Source organism: Lethenteron reissneri, chromosome 11 (assembly GCF_015708825.2).
Source record: "Lethenteron reissneri isolate LAM-NWPU_2019-01 chromosome 11, ASM1570882v1, whole genome shotgun sequence".
Classification (NCBI taxonomy): domain Eukaryota; kingdom Metazoa; phylum Chordata; class Hyperoartia; order Petromyzontiformes; family Petromyzontidae; genus Lethenteron; species Lethenteron reissneri.
The window spans coordinates 6,773,888-6,790,228 of NC_083789.1; the positions used below are offsets into that span (position 1 = coordinate 6,773,888).

The following is a 16,341-nucleotide window of genomic DNA, read 5'->3' on the forward strand; positions in this document are numbered from 1 at the left end:
GTGTGCCAGTGTGTGTGTGTGTGTGCCAGTGTGTGTGCCAGTGTGTGTGTGTGTGTGCCAGTGTGTGTGCCAGTGTGTGTGCCAGTGTGTGTGTGCCTGTGTGTGTTGGGGAGCGGTAGTGTAGCGGTTAGCGCACTGCACTGAAAACCCGACGACACGAGTTCGATTCGGTCAACACCAGTGACGATTATCCGAACTGATCATGGGCCTTGCCTAGGTCGACTCAGCCTCAAATGAGTACCTGGTGCGTTTCAACATCACCACTAGGGAGACAAAGGTGGCTGGGCGTGGTGTTGGCCACCCACCCCCTCGTGTGCCGTGCCGGAACATCACAGGCGCTCGCTAACAGCACTTGCCCAACAATCCGTTACAGGCTATGAGGGGGATCTTTGTCTCTGTGTGTGTGTCAGTGTGTGTCAGTACATAAATCCATGCCACATCATTTCACCAGCTCTTAAAGTTGGGATGTCTGTCTGCTTACTCGGTAAAAAAAAATCCTCAACAACAACAAAACCACCCCCACAGCCAACGCTGCCCAAGATTCGTCTGCCAAAACGCACAACATCCGTGTGTTTAAATAATGTGTGTGTGAGAGAGAGTAAATTATTTATTTAACGCGCATGGCACGACCGCAGACTTTTTTTTTGTCGAAAAGCTTTTAAAATCGCTGTCCGTTTCCGCTCGGCTCTGTTCGTTTAAGCTGGCGGCTTTTGTCTCCTGGAGCCGGTGAAAGTGAACGATTGTGGGGCTGTTCGTGCCGAGTGCCAGGTGGATGAACATGCGTGGGCATCATTTGCCCCAGCGCTCGCTCGCTCGCTCGTACAAGGCAACATTTTGACTTTCGACTCATTCTTGTCGATTTCACAGGAATTATGTTTGGGGTTTTTCTTTACAGTTCACTCTCTCTCGGTTTTTCGTGCGCCGACTACCCCGGGGTTGTGCAAAAAATAAATGATTTATTTTTTGTTAGTTTTCACGCACTCGCTGGTTTACATCATTAGCTGCTCCTCACTTCTCGACGGGTCAGTGCCTCGATCGGTGACCCCGTGACCACCGCACACACTGTGGCAAGTACATCTTAGGACTTTAATAACAAGAACAACAAACACAAAGCGGATTCGAAGCCCCACACAGTACGTGTGTTTACACAGTCTAGGTCTGCACGTGTTTTTTTCCATTCTCTGCGTTTCTGTTTTACCTGAGTGCACTCCCTTCCCCAATTTCTACAGATAATCGACTTAAAGGGGCCTTATTTTGAGGCCTAAATTCTAACTTGAAAGCAAAGAAGGGCAAGGAAGGGCATGACTGAGGCTGTAATGGAATTTTGTTCTTTGGCGTTTGAGATTATTTCGTAAAAGCTGCATTTAAAAAAAAAAATGTAAATAAATTAAATATATCATTATTCCAAAGGTGGCCAGATGGCTCAGAGGTCAGAGCACTGGCCTGGCACAGCTGACACCTGGGTTCGAATCCAGGTCACAGCCACCACCAGTGATTACACCGCGTTCTCAAGTGCAGCGTGTTGATGGCATGAGCCTGGTCACCAATGGCTGCCAACAAACAAACAAACCAAAAACATTATGTAAAAATATGCTTCTACACTTGATTAGGCAAAATTCCAGCTCTCAGAAAGATCTACCATGTGATGAGCATCCTGTCATATTCAGAGCGGATAGGAAAGGGCTACCCTCTACTCTGTGCAGCGGTCACACTTGAAGTGTTCTCAGAGGTGGGTCTGTGATATCCGCTTCCACGTGCCATTCTCGTACGACAAGGGTTGCACTGCTCTGCGGATATTTGAAAGATGCCGCGACGCTGATAGCACAGTCAAGATTAAATTGGGGAAAACATGAATCTGAGAATGATTATTTTTATTCCTTCTCCACCTCAACTCTGAATGATTTCCCCACCTCCCACATCCTCCCTTTTCCCTCCTTGGTCCACTCTGCAGGCACCACGGAACGGGTGGCGTTGATTCAGGGCTCGCCCGATGCCCTCAACTCTGTGCATGACTTCATCGCGGAGAAGATCCGGGAGATGCCCCCGAGTCCTGGCGATCGTGGCGGCGGAGGTGGCGGCGGCTCCGGAGGAGGAATGTTGGGTAACGGAGGAGCCCACGGCGAGAGCGACGGGGCCGTTGGGAGATTCGAAGGCTCCGCGGGGCCCCTTCCTCCGCAGACGGCCGTCAGCTCCGACCGCATGAAGCAGGTGCGTCGGCGAGATCGCTCGCTCACTCCTCGGTGTCTCGCTCGGTCACTCCATCCATTGATCGCCCGATTACTCGCTCTCTCCTTCTTGGTTCTTTCGGTAAAGTCACGTAGAAGGGAAGTAATAAAATAATAAAAATAAAACATAATAAAATAATTCTCACGACGTTTCGGCCACAACGCAATGTCAAGGCGCTCTTCTTCCCCCCTCCAACCCAGCTTAAATATACGCTCCAAGCTTGGTGGTGTTTCATTCTTCACCTGAGGACGGCTGCTTGCGTTGTGGCCGAAATGTCGTGAGAATTATTTTATTATGTTTTATTTTTATTCTCTTATTACTTCCCTTCTATGTGACTTTACCGAAAGAACCAAGAAGATGAATCCCTGCAGTCACGAAAGCTTTAAATCGGAATTTACTCGCTCTCTCTCCAAAGGCATTCACACGATCGTTCGCTAACTCACTTGTTCACTCCATCACTCAATCACTTCCTTGGTCACTCTCACTCACTTGCACAGTCACGAGATTGCCTTCTTCGTTACTCGCTCAATAGCTCATTCACTCAGTCACTCGCTTAAAAACTATTTCAGTCGCACGCGTGACCTCTGTATTGGATCAGTCGTTTCATCGCGCGATCTCTCAATCGTTTTACTCGATCGCTTGCGCCAACTCTTTATAGCTTGATCGATCACTTGATCATCGAGCTAGCAGTGAAAATTCCTCATTCCCTTGGGATCAGTCTCTTCATAGGACAACCGCTACTGACTCGCAACTGAGTGGTACCAATTTTATCGACCGTGGATGGAAAATGACGATGACAATCGGTTGAGTCAGCCCCAACTGAGATTTGAATGCTCGGCCTTCTCCCCCATGTGTCCCGTGAATCAGGCTCCCTGCCAGCATTGAGGCCCAGGCAGAAAAAAACGTGTAATAATTTCCCTGGCGCGAGCTGCGCCGCACAGATGGTGCTGCGCGACGCATCTCATTACGCTCGAATTAAACTCGTTAATCGAAAGGTTGATTGCGAAGCGCCAGCACCGCTGCCGCCGCCAAAGTCGCCGTGGCGAGGAGCTCGGCCGCGTTGCTCGGCTCTGGCCACAGCGCGTTCGCTTGGCTGTTGCTTCAGCTGCCGTCATTCTATCCCGGTCGCCGCGCGCCATCGGATACGGGCGCTGATTTGCCCAGCTTTCCCTTTCATTATTAACGTCGGGATTCTTACTCCGACGAGCGAGAAGGGACGCGCTCGAATCGCGGGGCCCACGTCGCCTGCTGCTCTGGCGACACGTGGCGCCGAGGGTACTCTATTGTGGGGGGGCGATGGCGCAGTGGGTAATGCGCTGCGCTACAAACCCGGTGACCTGAGTTCAATTCCCGCTCACGACCAATGACAGCGGGGGGATATTTAAACCGGTCCTGGGCCTCCCCTAGGTCGGTTCAGCCTCAAAATGAGTACCCGGTGCTGTGCGTAAACATAGCAAACTAGGAAGACGGAGGCGGCTGGGTGTGGTGCTGGCCACCCACCCCCTTCGTGTGCCGTGCCGGCCTTCGTAAGTGTTCGCTAACAGCACTCGCCACAATAGTTTGCTGTACACGCCTATGCGACCGGTAATTTCGTGAGCAAAAAAAAATCGGTGACGAAAATATGAATGAACAACTTGGTTTGTAATTTTATTTTAGTCCGCGACGGCTGCTAGTGCTCGAAAGTTAAAAAGCGTAACGATGACTGTGTAATTGCTGGCGAAACGTCGAACTCAGATTGTAAATGTTGTGGCTTTGCTTTTCAACACACCGGTGTGCTGTACTAGTGACGAATTGGCCACGTTCTGTTTACGTGACAACCCCTACTAGTTGGCTGTGTCGGGTGGTGGCGGGTTTTAACGACACATTTATATATTTACGCGATCTAACCCCCCAAAAAACTCTCTATTATGGATGATATTGGTCGCGAAGGCCTACGTGTTAAACTGTTAACTGTGACTGCCCACCAAAGGCCGAAATGCGAGTGACTGTGACGAGATTAAATCAACGAGTCCGAAAGATGTCGCAGACGAAGGTAATGTAGTCACGTGACTAGCGATCGCGGTGCACTGAGCAACACCAAACATGGCAATTCGCTGCACGTGTACACGAAACCATTTGACTGAATTCACCAACTGAAATTGTTGGACGGCAGACTTAGGTAATAGACGTGTTTCTCTCAGCAACGTTACTATAACAAGAGAGAAACGTGTAGAAAACCCCCGCGCGCGAATGTGACGATGACGACGGCGTGACAAATGAACGGCCCATCTGCAGCTGGCCTCGCAGGGATTACAGCGCATCGCAAAGACGGCGGAGAACAGACCGCCGCTTTGGGGGATCAATTTGGATGAGCGATCATGGGAAGCGACTGGAATTTGGGATGATGGCAGTGCGGAGGCATGCATTGCCGCTCCCACGCCATCCAAGCTTTCCCTTCACCCCTCTTGACATTTCTGTTTTCCATTTCCTCGTGGTAATAGTAGTACTCATAATAATTGTAGGGATGTGTCTTGTTTCTTGCGCATTCCTTCTGCCGTCACCAACAAATCAGCCCGAGCGTGATTTGCCGTTGTACGTTTGCCCGCGTCCGATGATCGATGACAATGAGAAGCACGTGGTTGTCAAAGTGCACGTGGCAGCTTGCAAAAAAACCAGTGCCATTGGTAAGGGCAGTGGGGGATTGTGGGCCAGGGTTGAGGAGGCTATGAAAACTCTGCATCGGGTTTCCCAGTCTGAGGTGACAGTGTTTGTCCATCTGTGCCCAAGTGCTATGTATGTGGAACCCGTCTCCATGTGAGAAGGGTGGATGATGATGGTGACGACGACAACGACGTTATTACGACGTTGATATCAATGGTCATGATAATGAGGATGATGACAATGTGAGTTTGATATTGATAACCATGATAATGATGCTACCAATTATGATGTTACAACATTGATATCAATGGTTATGATAACGATGATGATGATGACGTTATTACAAAGTATAAAACAATGGTCCTGTATTCATAATGTTGATGAAATAATTACGATGTTGATATCGATAATGATTATGATGATAATCGTTACAATGCTCATGATGACATCTGCTATTATGACATTGATAACACCAATGACGACGACGATGATAATATTGACGACACCGATGAGAGCTATCACACCGACGATGAACTTGACGATCACGGTGATGATGACGACGACGATGGTCCTGAGCCGACCCCGCGTGGGAACTGGGCTTTCAGCCTCCCGACCTCCCGACCTTTTGACCTCGCGATCACATGATCCCGAGTGCTGCCCTCTGACTGCACCTCCTCCAAGCGCGGCGCTGAACCAACGCGTGGGGAAAGGGGGCCGCTGAGCGATGCTGGGGACGTCTCTCGTTGCACAACTCATCTCCCTCTTGGTGGCCAAGAATACCCGAAGCAATGAAAGCTGGGAAATTATCCGTGTATTTAAAGCGTTGGGAAGGGGGGGTGGTGGTGAGGGGGGGTGGTTTGGTGATTGGGTTGGCATCGTGGTGTGACACCGGAGTGTTGTGGGGGCGGCCGTGGTGGCGGTGCCACGTGTTTATTGATTTTTTTTGGCAGTCCCTTCGCTGTTGGAGGTGGTGGCGGTGGCCATACAAATCCGTTTTGATTAATCGCACCGCACATGTTGCCCATTTTCTAAATATTTGTTAGTGCGTTCTGAAATCACACACACACACACGCGCGCGCATGGTCGCTCGTCAAGACACAGCCAAAGACACAGATCCCCTGGATAGCCGTCCCACTGTCTGGGAGGAGGGGGGTGGTGTTGTGAGCGAGCACCTATGAAGAGCGGCATGGCATACGAGTGCGTGACGTAGTCAGCATCACATCCAGCAAATCTTCTTTGTCTCCCCAGTGCTCTATGTTTACGCACTGCGACAGTTAAGACTGAGCTGACCGATGTGTGCGCGTGCACACACACAGCAGTGGTGACCAAGCCCGGACTGGCCATAGGGCAGCAGTCCACAAGGCAAATGCCCGGTGGGCCGGTGTGTGTGTGTGTGTGAGGAAATTGCAAACCTGATCAGAGTACATTTTTTTATTAAAATATTTTATTGCTTCGAATGTGTACGCGTCATTGCTTATTTACTTGCTCAGTTGCCATTACATCCCATATTCGGCAGCCCCAAAGATGTTTCCTCGCGGGCCCATTTGTCTTTTGGACCAGCCCAGATGGCAACATCGCTATTATAAGTCACATCGCAAATCTAGCCAATACAGTACGTCGCATAACCCATTTTTTTAAATATAAATAATTGCGCATAGCCCGAATTTGGGCCGGTGTGTTTACAAATGTGTTTACACAGTCTAGTCTACACGCGTTTTTTTTCCATTCTCTGCGATTCTATTTTACCTGAGTACACTCCCGTCCCCAATTTCCACAGATAATTATGATATAATTGTCTGTGGAAATTGGCCACCTTCACCACACTTTCTTTTCATACGCCCGTGCTTGTTTTCAAAATTCCCTACTTAAAGGGCCCTTGTTATGAGGCTTAAAATCAAACTCGAAAGGACATGGCTGAAGCTGTAATTGAAGTTTGTTCTTCGGTGTTTGAGATAATTTCGTAGAAGCTACATTTCCCAAAATGGTAAATAAAATAACTATATAATTATTCCTGAGGTGGCCAGATGGCTCAGAGGTCAGAGCACTGGCCTGGCACCGCTGCGACCTGGGTTTCAATCCAGGTCACAAACACCACCTGTGATTAAACCGGTTTCTCAAGTGCAGCGTGTTGATGGCCTAAGCCTGGTCACCAATGGCTGCCAACAAACAAACAAAAAACATTACGTAAAAATGTGGTTCTATACTTGATTAGGCAAAATACCAGCTCTCAGAATTACAATGTTGATCTGCCATGTGACGAGCATCATGTCATATTTACAAATGCTTGGGCCGATTTTGAGTCCCAGTTAGTCACTGGTGGTGTAGTCGTTTGCACACTGCCCTTTCGATGCTGGTGACTCAGTTGTTGCCGTAAATACCTCTCTAGGATGAAAGTGATCTTTGTGTTTGTTGTACGATCTCGTTGCAATTAGAGATGGATGGTTTGGGTTCGAGATTTGGGTCAGTATTTTTTTTTATTCCCAAGAAAATCTAAATATTTATACATTCTAAACACTGATTGGGTCAAACTAAGGTCAAAGCTCGCTCACTCTATAGCCCAGATCTACAACACCCACTCTTAATTACCCCGGAACCACACCTAGAACCCATCACCCACTGATTCCCAAATGTGGACTGTAGAGTGGATGATGATTTCTGTATCTGGGCGAAAGCATGGGTGTTGATTTCCAAATATGGGCTGTAGAGTGGGTGATGAGTTCTGAATCTGGGCTATAGGATGGGTGCTAAGTTGTAGGTCTGGCCTATAGGGTGGATTATTAGCCCTGGGTCTGATCTATAGAGATGACATTGGTTTCGTAGTTCAATAAAGCTGGAGACACCCAAGACCTTGTGTTGAATGCTAATGAAAATCCACTTTAAAAGATACAGCGCCAGTGACACAAACACATCTGTAGCCCACATCATCGTCACCATCAACACCGACACTTCCTCTGACTACCCTGTGATTTACATTTTTGTGACATACACATTGAAGAAACCTGCCAAATGTGTCCGAACGTGTGTGTGAGTGAGCGAATTCATCTGTGCGCGCGTGATTATACGCAGGCGCGGGTGTCGTCGCGCTGACCCACCCACTTAATTTTGCGCAGTGGGTGGGGGGGGGTGCGTTCGTTCGTATTAATAATTCAGCCGCCTTGGTTTAAGCAATGCCGGGATAAATAACGAGGCCTTTGCATCGATCCCACGGTAAATGTATTGCTCTGTAAATAAGGTCGCAAATAAACGAGCGCGCTGCGAATCGTCGCTCGCCAGTTGCCGTGCGCGTTCCGCGCGCGCGTTGGCGGATTTCCGTGCACGAAATATTCAACGGCTGCCAAACATTCCGACGACCACTTTTTTTACGGTTGCACACGGACAAGACAACCTTGTTGATGGGGGTTTTGTGGATCCAAGCAACAAGATCACCGGTTATGTAATTCAGCATAGTATAATTCAACACGTTATAATTCAGTACGTTATAATTCAGCATGGTATAATTCAACACGTTATAATTGAGTACGTTATAATTCAGCATGGTATAATTCAACACGTGATAATTCAGTACGTTATAATTCAGCATAGTATAATTCAACACGTTATAATTCAGTACGTTATAATTCAGCATAGTATAATTCAACACGTTATAATTCAGTACGTTATAATTCAGCATAGTATAATTCAACACGTTATAATTCAGTACGTTATAATTCAGCATAGTATAATTCAACACGTTATAATTCAGTACGTTATAATTCAGCATAGTATAATTCAACACGTTATAATTCACAACGTGATCATTCAGCACGTCATAATTCACCACGTGGTAATTCAACACGTGATCATTCAGCACGTGATCATTCACCACGTTACAATTCAGCACGTGATCATTCAGCACGTGATGATTCAGCACGTTGTAATTCAACACGTTGTAATTCAACACATGATCATTCAGCACGTGATGATTCACCACGTGATCATTCAGCACGTGATCATTCACCACGTTACAATTCAGCACGTGATCATTCAACACGTGATCATTCAGCACGTTGTAATTCAGCACGTGATCATTCAACACGTGATCATTCAGCACGTTGTAATTCAGCACGTGATCATTCACCACGTTACAATTCAGCACGTGATCATTCAACACGTGATCATTCAGTACGTCATCATTCAGTACGTCATCATTCACCACGTGATAATTCAGCACGTTCCATTGCCCGTTCGTTGTTTGTGGTGTCCCCCTTTGCTTTCGCGTCGCAATACGGCGCGCCGTTAAGTCATCGTCGTCATCACCACAGTGAGCCATAGTGAATCCACTGCTGGATGAATGCATGTCCTGCTTAGCTTCCGAGATCTGATGAGATCGGGTGCATACCTGGTGATTTCACCGTGCAATCGCATATTCTGGTATTGCTCTGTATATGTGTATACAATGCTGTATAGACTGACAGTGATCTCAGTAAGTGTGCTATTCCTGCTCTCTGCTGACATTTCGCAACACGACTGGGAAAATGTAACCTTTTCGCCTCCGTGTACACAACTGAAAGCTCAGTGTTGTAAATATGGGGGATGTGGTGCAGGCAGATTGCTTGACATTCCCTCCTTGCCCTGGATGAAGCAGCAGGGCCCCCTGGGAAGCGTCCCCTGATTGGTTGGCTCTAACCGGTGCAGCAGGCGTCACCATGGCAACGGCGGGCCATTACCACGGCAACCACTGCTCGTTCCTTCTGCAATTTGGGATTTTTTTTCCCTCAATTTTTTCTGGGTTCTTTTTTTAAATGAACCGAAAACGCCCTTTGTGTTGTCTTTCAATTCCTTTGGCTTGAACAAAAATACTTAACGTGTATTTGTCATCATCAAGATGATCATCCTCACCATCATCATCATCAGCATCATCATCACTACCAGCATCATCACCAGCAGCATCATCATCACCACCAGCATCATTACTTCCTTCAGTGGTGTAACTGGGTGGACATGGGCCCTGGTGCAAGGAATTAAATGTGGACCCCCGTCCAAATCTCTCCAGGCGATGGGTTTCTGGTGCAGTTGCACTGCCTGCACACTCGACTTCCTCTCCTGGCCTCTTCTTTTGACCTCTTACGACCTTTGACCCTTGACCCCTAAGCCTCCTGGCAAATGCTCTCTGGAAATATAGAACTGAACGCGACACGATTAGCAAGGGTTTAACAAAAATGCAACTAAGTTGAAATCGCAGAAATAGATTGAAATTTTAAATTGGAGGCTTTCTACCATGCAGTATGGGTCCACACCCTCCCACCCACCATGTCAGCACTGTGCCTGCCCCCCTCTCTCTCCCTCTCTGGATTTGCAATAAGATGTAGGAAGAATAACTTGGCTTAATCAAATAATGTTGTATTTGAATAAGCCGAGGTAAATTACTGTTTTCCCAATTTTAATTTGGGTTTCTCCTAAACGGCTGCTGTTGGCACCACGTGCTGTGGTGACTTTATAGCTGGTCCTGATTAGAACTGTCTATAAATTGGATGGAACTTGCCACGCGTAGCTTATTTCGTCTTAAATTGTATCCACTGTGCCCCAAAACCACGTTTTCCATAATATATAACGACCTTTAAATTTGTATCTTGTTTGATCCATCAAACAACTTTCATTTAAGTAAATAATGATATATTAATATAAACTTGGCTGTCTGTCTCTGTTTTCAAAAGTAAAAGTGGGACAATATCCTTGTTGATTACAATCGAGATGTATATTAATAATTAAATTGAATAATGATTATTCATGATCAATAATTTTCATGCCTTTGTCAATCCACTGCTGGACAAAGGTCTGCCCACACCATGTCATTTTTTTAGATTTGAAGCTTTCGTGATTGCAAGGATTCATATTCTAAGGTTTTCGGTAAAGTCACGTAGGTAAAAAATTAAAATTACTAAAAGTAAAATAAAAATAAAATAAAAATCACGACGTTTCGGAGGCAACACAAGCTTCCGTATTCAGGTGGAACCGTCACAGCACGCTTGCTGTATCAAGTAAAGACTTGAAGGTTCCACCTGAAGACGAAAGCTTGTGTTGCCTCCGAAACGTCGTGATTTTTATTTTATTTTTATTTTACTTTTATTAATTAAAATTGTTTACCTACGTGACTTTACTGAAAACCTTAGAATACACACCATGTCAGTTAAGGGGGTTGTTTGACCATACTTCACCACGCTGGGCAGTGGGTTTGGTGAAGGTGGGTACTTGGGGGGGGGGGGGGGGCAGGACTGGTTCAAATATCACTCAGCACTGATCCTGGCCAGGAATTGAACTCGGGTTAGCGGGTTTGGAGTTCCGTGCTCTCACTACGTCTCTGCTGCAGACAAATCATGACTGATTCTTCTTTGTTCTCCTTGCCTTGCCCTCTCCAGGAGTGATTAAACATGCAGCGTAAATATTTGTTCCTGGGATTGAGTTGAGACGTGTTTTTGTAAAGAATGTATACATTTGCAATTCCGTCCAATCGCATTTTCAAATAGCAATTGTTTGAAGCCCAGTGTCATCCCTTCTCATCATTCGGTTCAACAAAAAGCTATTTTAATTTATAAAGTGTCCATCATCAATTCGTCACTTCTGCTTGCCCCTTAACCCCCTGTCACTATCAATCTCTCTCCTTCCCACTCGCTCTGTATTAGTATCAATCTGTCTCTTCTTTTGGCACGTCCTCTCTCCGTGTTTGTGTCACCTTCATCATTTCTTTCTAAACTCCCGAGCCCGCGTGAGTATCAACATAAATTAGCAATGCCTCATTCACATATCCGCATGAGTGGATGGTCAGAAATGTGTCAACGTACCACGTCCAATAATAATAACAATAACAGTTACACGACATTTCCCCACTGAACTCAGATATTATCAGGGTGACGGTGCGCGAAAATAAATATTATATATTAGCAGAATTGTGGGGGTTGTGGATCAGCACAGGGAGAACAAGAAATTGCCAAATCACCTCGATTCTTTGTTTTTCTCACTGTGCTATTTTCGCAATTTCGTCACCAATTAATTATCTTGCCTATTTCTGTGCCCCCCCCCCCCATCTCTCATTTGCCTCTCCCCATCCCTCTCGCTCCGAGTGTGAAAACGAAGTGCCCCCCCCTCCCCCGACGGTCGCTATGGCAACGGCGTTGTCAAGTGCGTCTCCAAGGGGACGCAAAATAATAAAAAAATAGAACAAGGGAATAAACACAAAATGGCCGCCTTACGACTCGCCACCCCCTCCTCCTCCTCCTCGCGCGCGTCGCCAAGGCAACCGCGGGGCCCCTGCGGGAATCATTTAAATTTGGTGTGAAGAGAAATACATTATTGAACGAGTAAACGCTTTAATTTAAGACTCCCGTCAGCGGCATGCACCGCTGTATATCTACGTACGGCAATACGTGCGCGTGCGTGTGTATATTTAGAATGAGACATCTGAATTGCCACGTGTTGTGAATGTTTCTGCAGTAAAATGGCGCTGCACAGTTTCAAGGCCACGCAGGAGGCGCAGAGCCTTGACCAGTCCGACCCGAGGGGACTCCCAAGGCCAAAATCCTCCAAACAATCACGACCCTGCCGCCGGGGGGGGGGGGGGGTCTCAAGGGCTCACCGAGGCTTTCCTCGGCAGAGATGTTGATTAAGTTACGCTGATACAAATGTTTAGACATTTAATCTCTAATTTAACTCGGTCACAAGATCAAGGATATTCATTCCCGAGAGGCCAAATTAAGCTGCGTGCATGTCTCTTACAACGAGGCCCACTGTTTTTTTTGTTCATGAAAGATGCGTGTGTAGCGGCCGTTTTATAAGATTTTTTCTCTGCTCTGACAAAATGCCTTCTTTGTCGCACAGAACATCATCGCCTGGCCTTCCCCTTTCTTTAGCCCCCTCATGCCACGTTCCTCACAAATAATGGACTGTGCCATCTTGGGTCGAATATAACTTGAACATCGTGGGACGTACGTAAATTTAGCTGCGACGGCAGCCACAGGACGAACTCCGCCTTTAAGCCGACGAGAGGGAGAAGCCACGGGGGAATGGTCCAAACTTCCATGCCAGGCTCAAATGGGCAGGTGGTCAGGCGGCAGGGCAGGCTTAACGCTGCCTTGGTAGAATTCAGAATTTGTAAATTAAAGTCTAAGCGTCTCGTCGCTTAAATTAGCGCTGGGCCAGCGCAACGTGTCTGTTTGCGAATCTGAGCCACTGCGGTCTAAAATTCCACATTCCTTGAGCGCTTGGGTGGATGGGGTGGGTGGGGGAAGTCACTTCATAAGGATGGCCACATAAGTGGCATTCGCCCACTTTTATCAACCCCTTGTTCCCGGGTTTCGTTTGGGAGCCGTCAATCCCTTCTCTTTTAGCTTCATGCGGTTGAGGCATCGACGCCGCATGGACGAACGTTCTCACAGATATTTTATACAACAGCCTGGGGTACGTGTGTCACAGTCGGCATCTAAAAAAGTCACCCAAGCAGCAATTCTATGCATTATCACAATTTGGGGTAAAAAATCGATTACTCTATTTATATTTTCGCGATATAACCCAAAAAAACATTGATTATGAATATTGGTCATGAAAGCCTACATGTAATTTTTTTTTATTTGTATTGTATAATTGTATTCTGTCTAATTTGTATAGATTTATGTCCATTGTATTTCCTCAATGTAGCCGTTTTGCATATGATATGCATGTCATTTGCATAAATCGTTAATAATTCATATCTTGTGAGCATATGATAAATTAAAAAGTCAATCACATATTTTCTACAACAAAGCAAATGCGGTACGCAAGAACGGTCCACCGTGTTCGGTACAAACGAAGGGGTCCAAAGTAAAACTCCATTGTGTCCTAAGACAGGAAAGAGAAAATGGAGAAAATGAAGAGAAGAATAACGTCTGTGATCGGTGCGACGTACTGGGCTGAGTCGAAATCTAAAACAATATAAACAAGAGAAGAATAATAGAGAGAGTCACGATCAGCAAATTCATTTAAGGGGTAAAATGATAGAGCCAGCGGTGGCGGCGTAGAAATGGGATTAAAAAAAAGGTTTTTATTACAACTCAACGCGAGCCCGTTACAAAGTGCCGATCACCGAACTAAGGGGGTGCAGGGAACGAAAGCAGCCCGAGACATGACAGGGCCCAACGAAGGAGGGAAGGAATTCCGTTTTAATCGATGAGTCGGCACGTCGGTAAAGTGCGAGGTGGCGTGTCGTTCAGTGCGGTGACAATGAGAATGGGGTTAGAGGTCACCGCGCTCGTTCACGGTAACTCTCCCTGCACCGTGATTCCTGCTGTTTTCAAGGCCGTTACAGAAGGAGGGGATGAAACATCCATGGTGGTAGCCTTTCATCACCCAACCACCACCACCACCACCAATGAGCCGGTCTCCCTGCCTCCCACCACAACTCAGCTCTCTTCTTCCTCTAATCTCCTTGTGCCCTCCTGCCTCGATCGCCCCTAGTCCCCCACCTCGATCCCCTCTCACCATACATCAAACCTCGGGCCACTCTCACTCATTACCTAACAGCCCCCTACGCTCCCACTGTAACCCCGTGCCATTGCCCGTTCTATTTTGGAACTCCAGCAATGACAGTATGGTTAATCTGGCCGATGCCACAACAAACGACCCGTTGCCAAGTTGCTGCCAGTCATGACGTTCCTGGTCTCTTGTCCCGTAGACCAGGGCATAGGATACCGTGCAGGAGAAGATTCGAATTTGATAGGGGAACTTTGGTGCCACGTTGCGGCGACCAGGCACGCTGGTACATGGCATGGAAACAAACGCCGGTGATTCGAGGCGAGGATCCGTGGTGTTCCAGTGCACCGTGGCTTTGGTGGCCGAAAGTTGAGTCTTGACTACGGGGCCCGCCATGCCAGAAATGTTGACAACCACTGCCGTAAACGTTTTTCCTAAGTCCAGTGCTCGTATCCTCCATTGCTGCTCGTATGCATCACTGCTCCTCCCACACACCTCCCGTACAGGGCTTAAATTCTCACGGTCGACTTCTCTCACAGACTGAAATAGGTACGTGACTCGTAGCCACAGCCACAGTGAGAGCTACACTGGATGTGCAGGCAAGAAAAATGTATAATTATCTTGGGTTACCGACCCCGATAGAACTTGCTGAAATGAAGCCCTACTCCACGTGGAAGAAAAAAAAATTCTCGCAAGGAAACTGAACTGAGTTGGGCCACTGATCCAGTGCTCTCCTGCAAGGTGTCGGTAGTTCGCACAGAAATTTGCATGAATCTCCCAAAAGAAACCCACCGGGCTCCTTGGAGGCCAAGGAGTGGCGGTACAGCAAGTGGGTGTCGTGAACCTGTCCGCACAGAGCGCTGTCCCCACATACGGTGTGGGTACACCTCTGGGTGATCCACTTCATGCGAACTACTCGATGAGGGATTGACCAAAGACAATGTTGTGACCCTACTGATTGAAGACGTTACATTGCTGTTTTAGTGAAAAGGCAAAAGGGTGCAGCCCTGCAATCGCTTGTTCACGCCATCGCTGGCGGAAGGGCCTCCAATAGAGGCAACCTCGGGGGGGGGGGGGTGTATGTTTTGGCCTACTCTTCCACGCTGGGCTGACATCTCGGGCGACGTATCCACACTCTGCCAATCGGTGATAGCCGTGGTGGCGTACCCGTTATGGTCAAACAAACCCCTCTGACTTTCGCGGCTTGGGGCGGCAGTAGTGGCGGTGTGGGAGGTGGAGGGGGGGGGAGGCCTTCATCCAGCAGTGGATTGATCATAAGTGACAATAATTACGTAGGTCAGATAGAGGCATGAACAGAGTTGGTGGCGCGATGTGATGAATGGGTTTGACCAGATAAGAGCATAATGCATCGTAAATCTGAGCCGTTGTGAGATTAATCCCTGGAGGCAAAGCAACAGTGACCATTGGTCTCTTGATCGACCGGCAACCTCCCTCCCATCTCCCCCACCACCTCTCCGTGATCTGCAGCTTACACCTAAACGCTCCCCCCCCCCCACACACTCCCCACCAATTCACTATGCCCCCAGTCTGCAGTGTGGAAAGCCGGCTGAATTTTAATCCTCCCTTTATGCGTATCAGAATAGCGTGGCTCACAAAAGAATTCTGTCCATAAAAATGGCAGCGTGCGTTGCGTGCTCGCGCGGAGCGGTGGCGCAGTGGTTAGCGCACTGCGTTACGAATCCGGCGGCCCGCTCGCAGCCAACGTGGGTGACGGATATCTGTGCAGGTCCTGTGCCTCCGCTAATTGAGTACCTGTGAAGGCTGACCCCGGGGCACGAAAGGGCTGGTGTGGTCACGACCACGCCTGGCCGCCTTTGTCTCCCCAGATATGATGTTTGTGTCCTGAGAGATGGCGTTTACACACTGCATCAGGTACTCATTCGAGGCTGAGTTAACCTAGGGGAAGCCCAGGATCGCTTCAAATATTCGTCAGGAATAAAAATCTCGGGTCGAGGGGTTCGTAGCGCAGTGCGCAAA

General features: G+C 47.7%; 1 protein-coding gene across 3 annotated transcripts in view; it reads left to right on the forward strand.

Annotated features, from left to right (window-relative positions):
* LOC133341373 (RNA-binding protein Nova-2-like) overlaps nucleotides 1-16,341 on the forward strand; it is a 63,059-nt gene that overhangs the window by 28,718 nt on the left and 18,000 nt on the right. For all 3 annotated transcript variants that reach the window (XR_009755036.1, XR_009755037.1, XM_061549926.1), the window contains exon 3: nucleotides 1,952-2,208. Coding sequence is in view for 1 of the 3 variants with exons in the window: in XM_061549926.1 (XP_061405910.1) it covers nucleotides 1,952-2,208 (257 nt within the window). In the remaining 2 variants the exon portion in view is untranslated. The remainder of the gene's footprint in view (nucleotides 1-1,951; nucleotides 2,209-16,341) is intronic.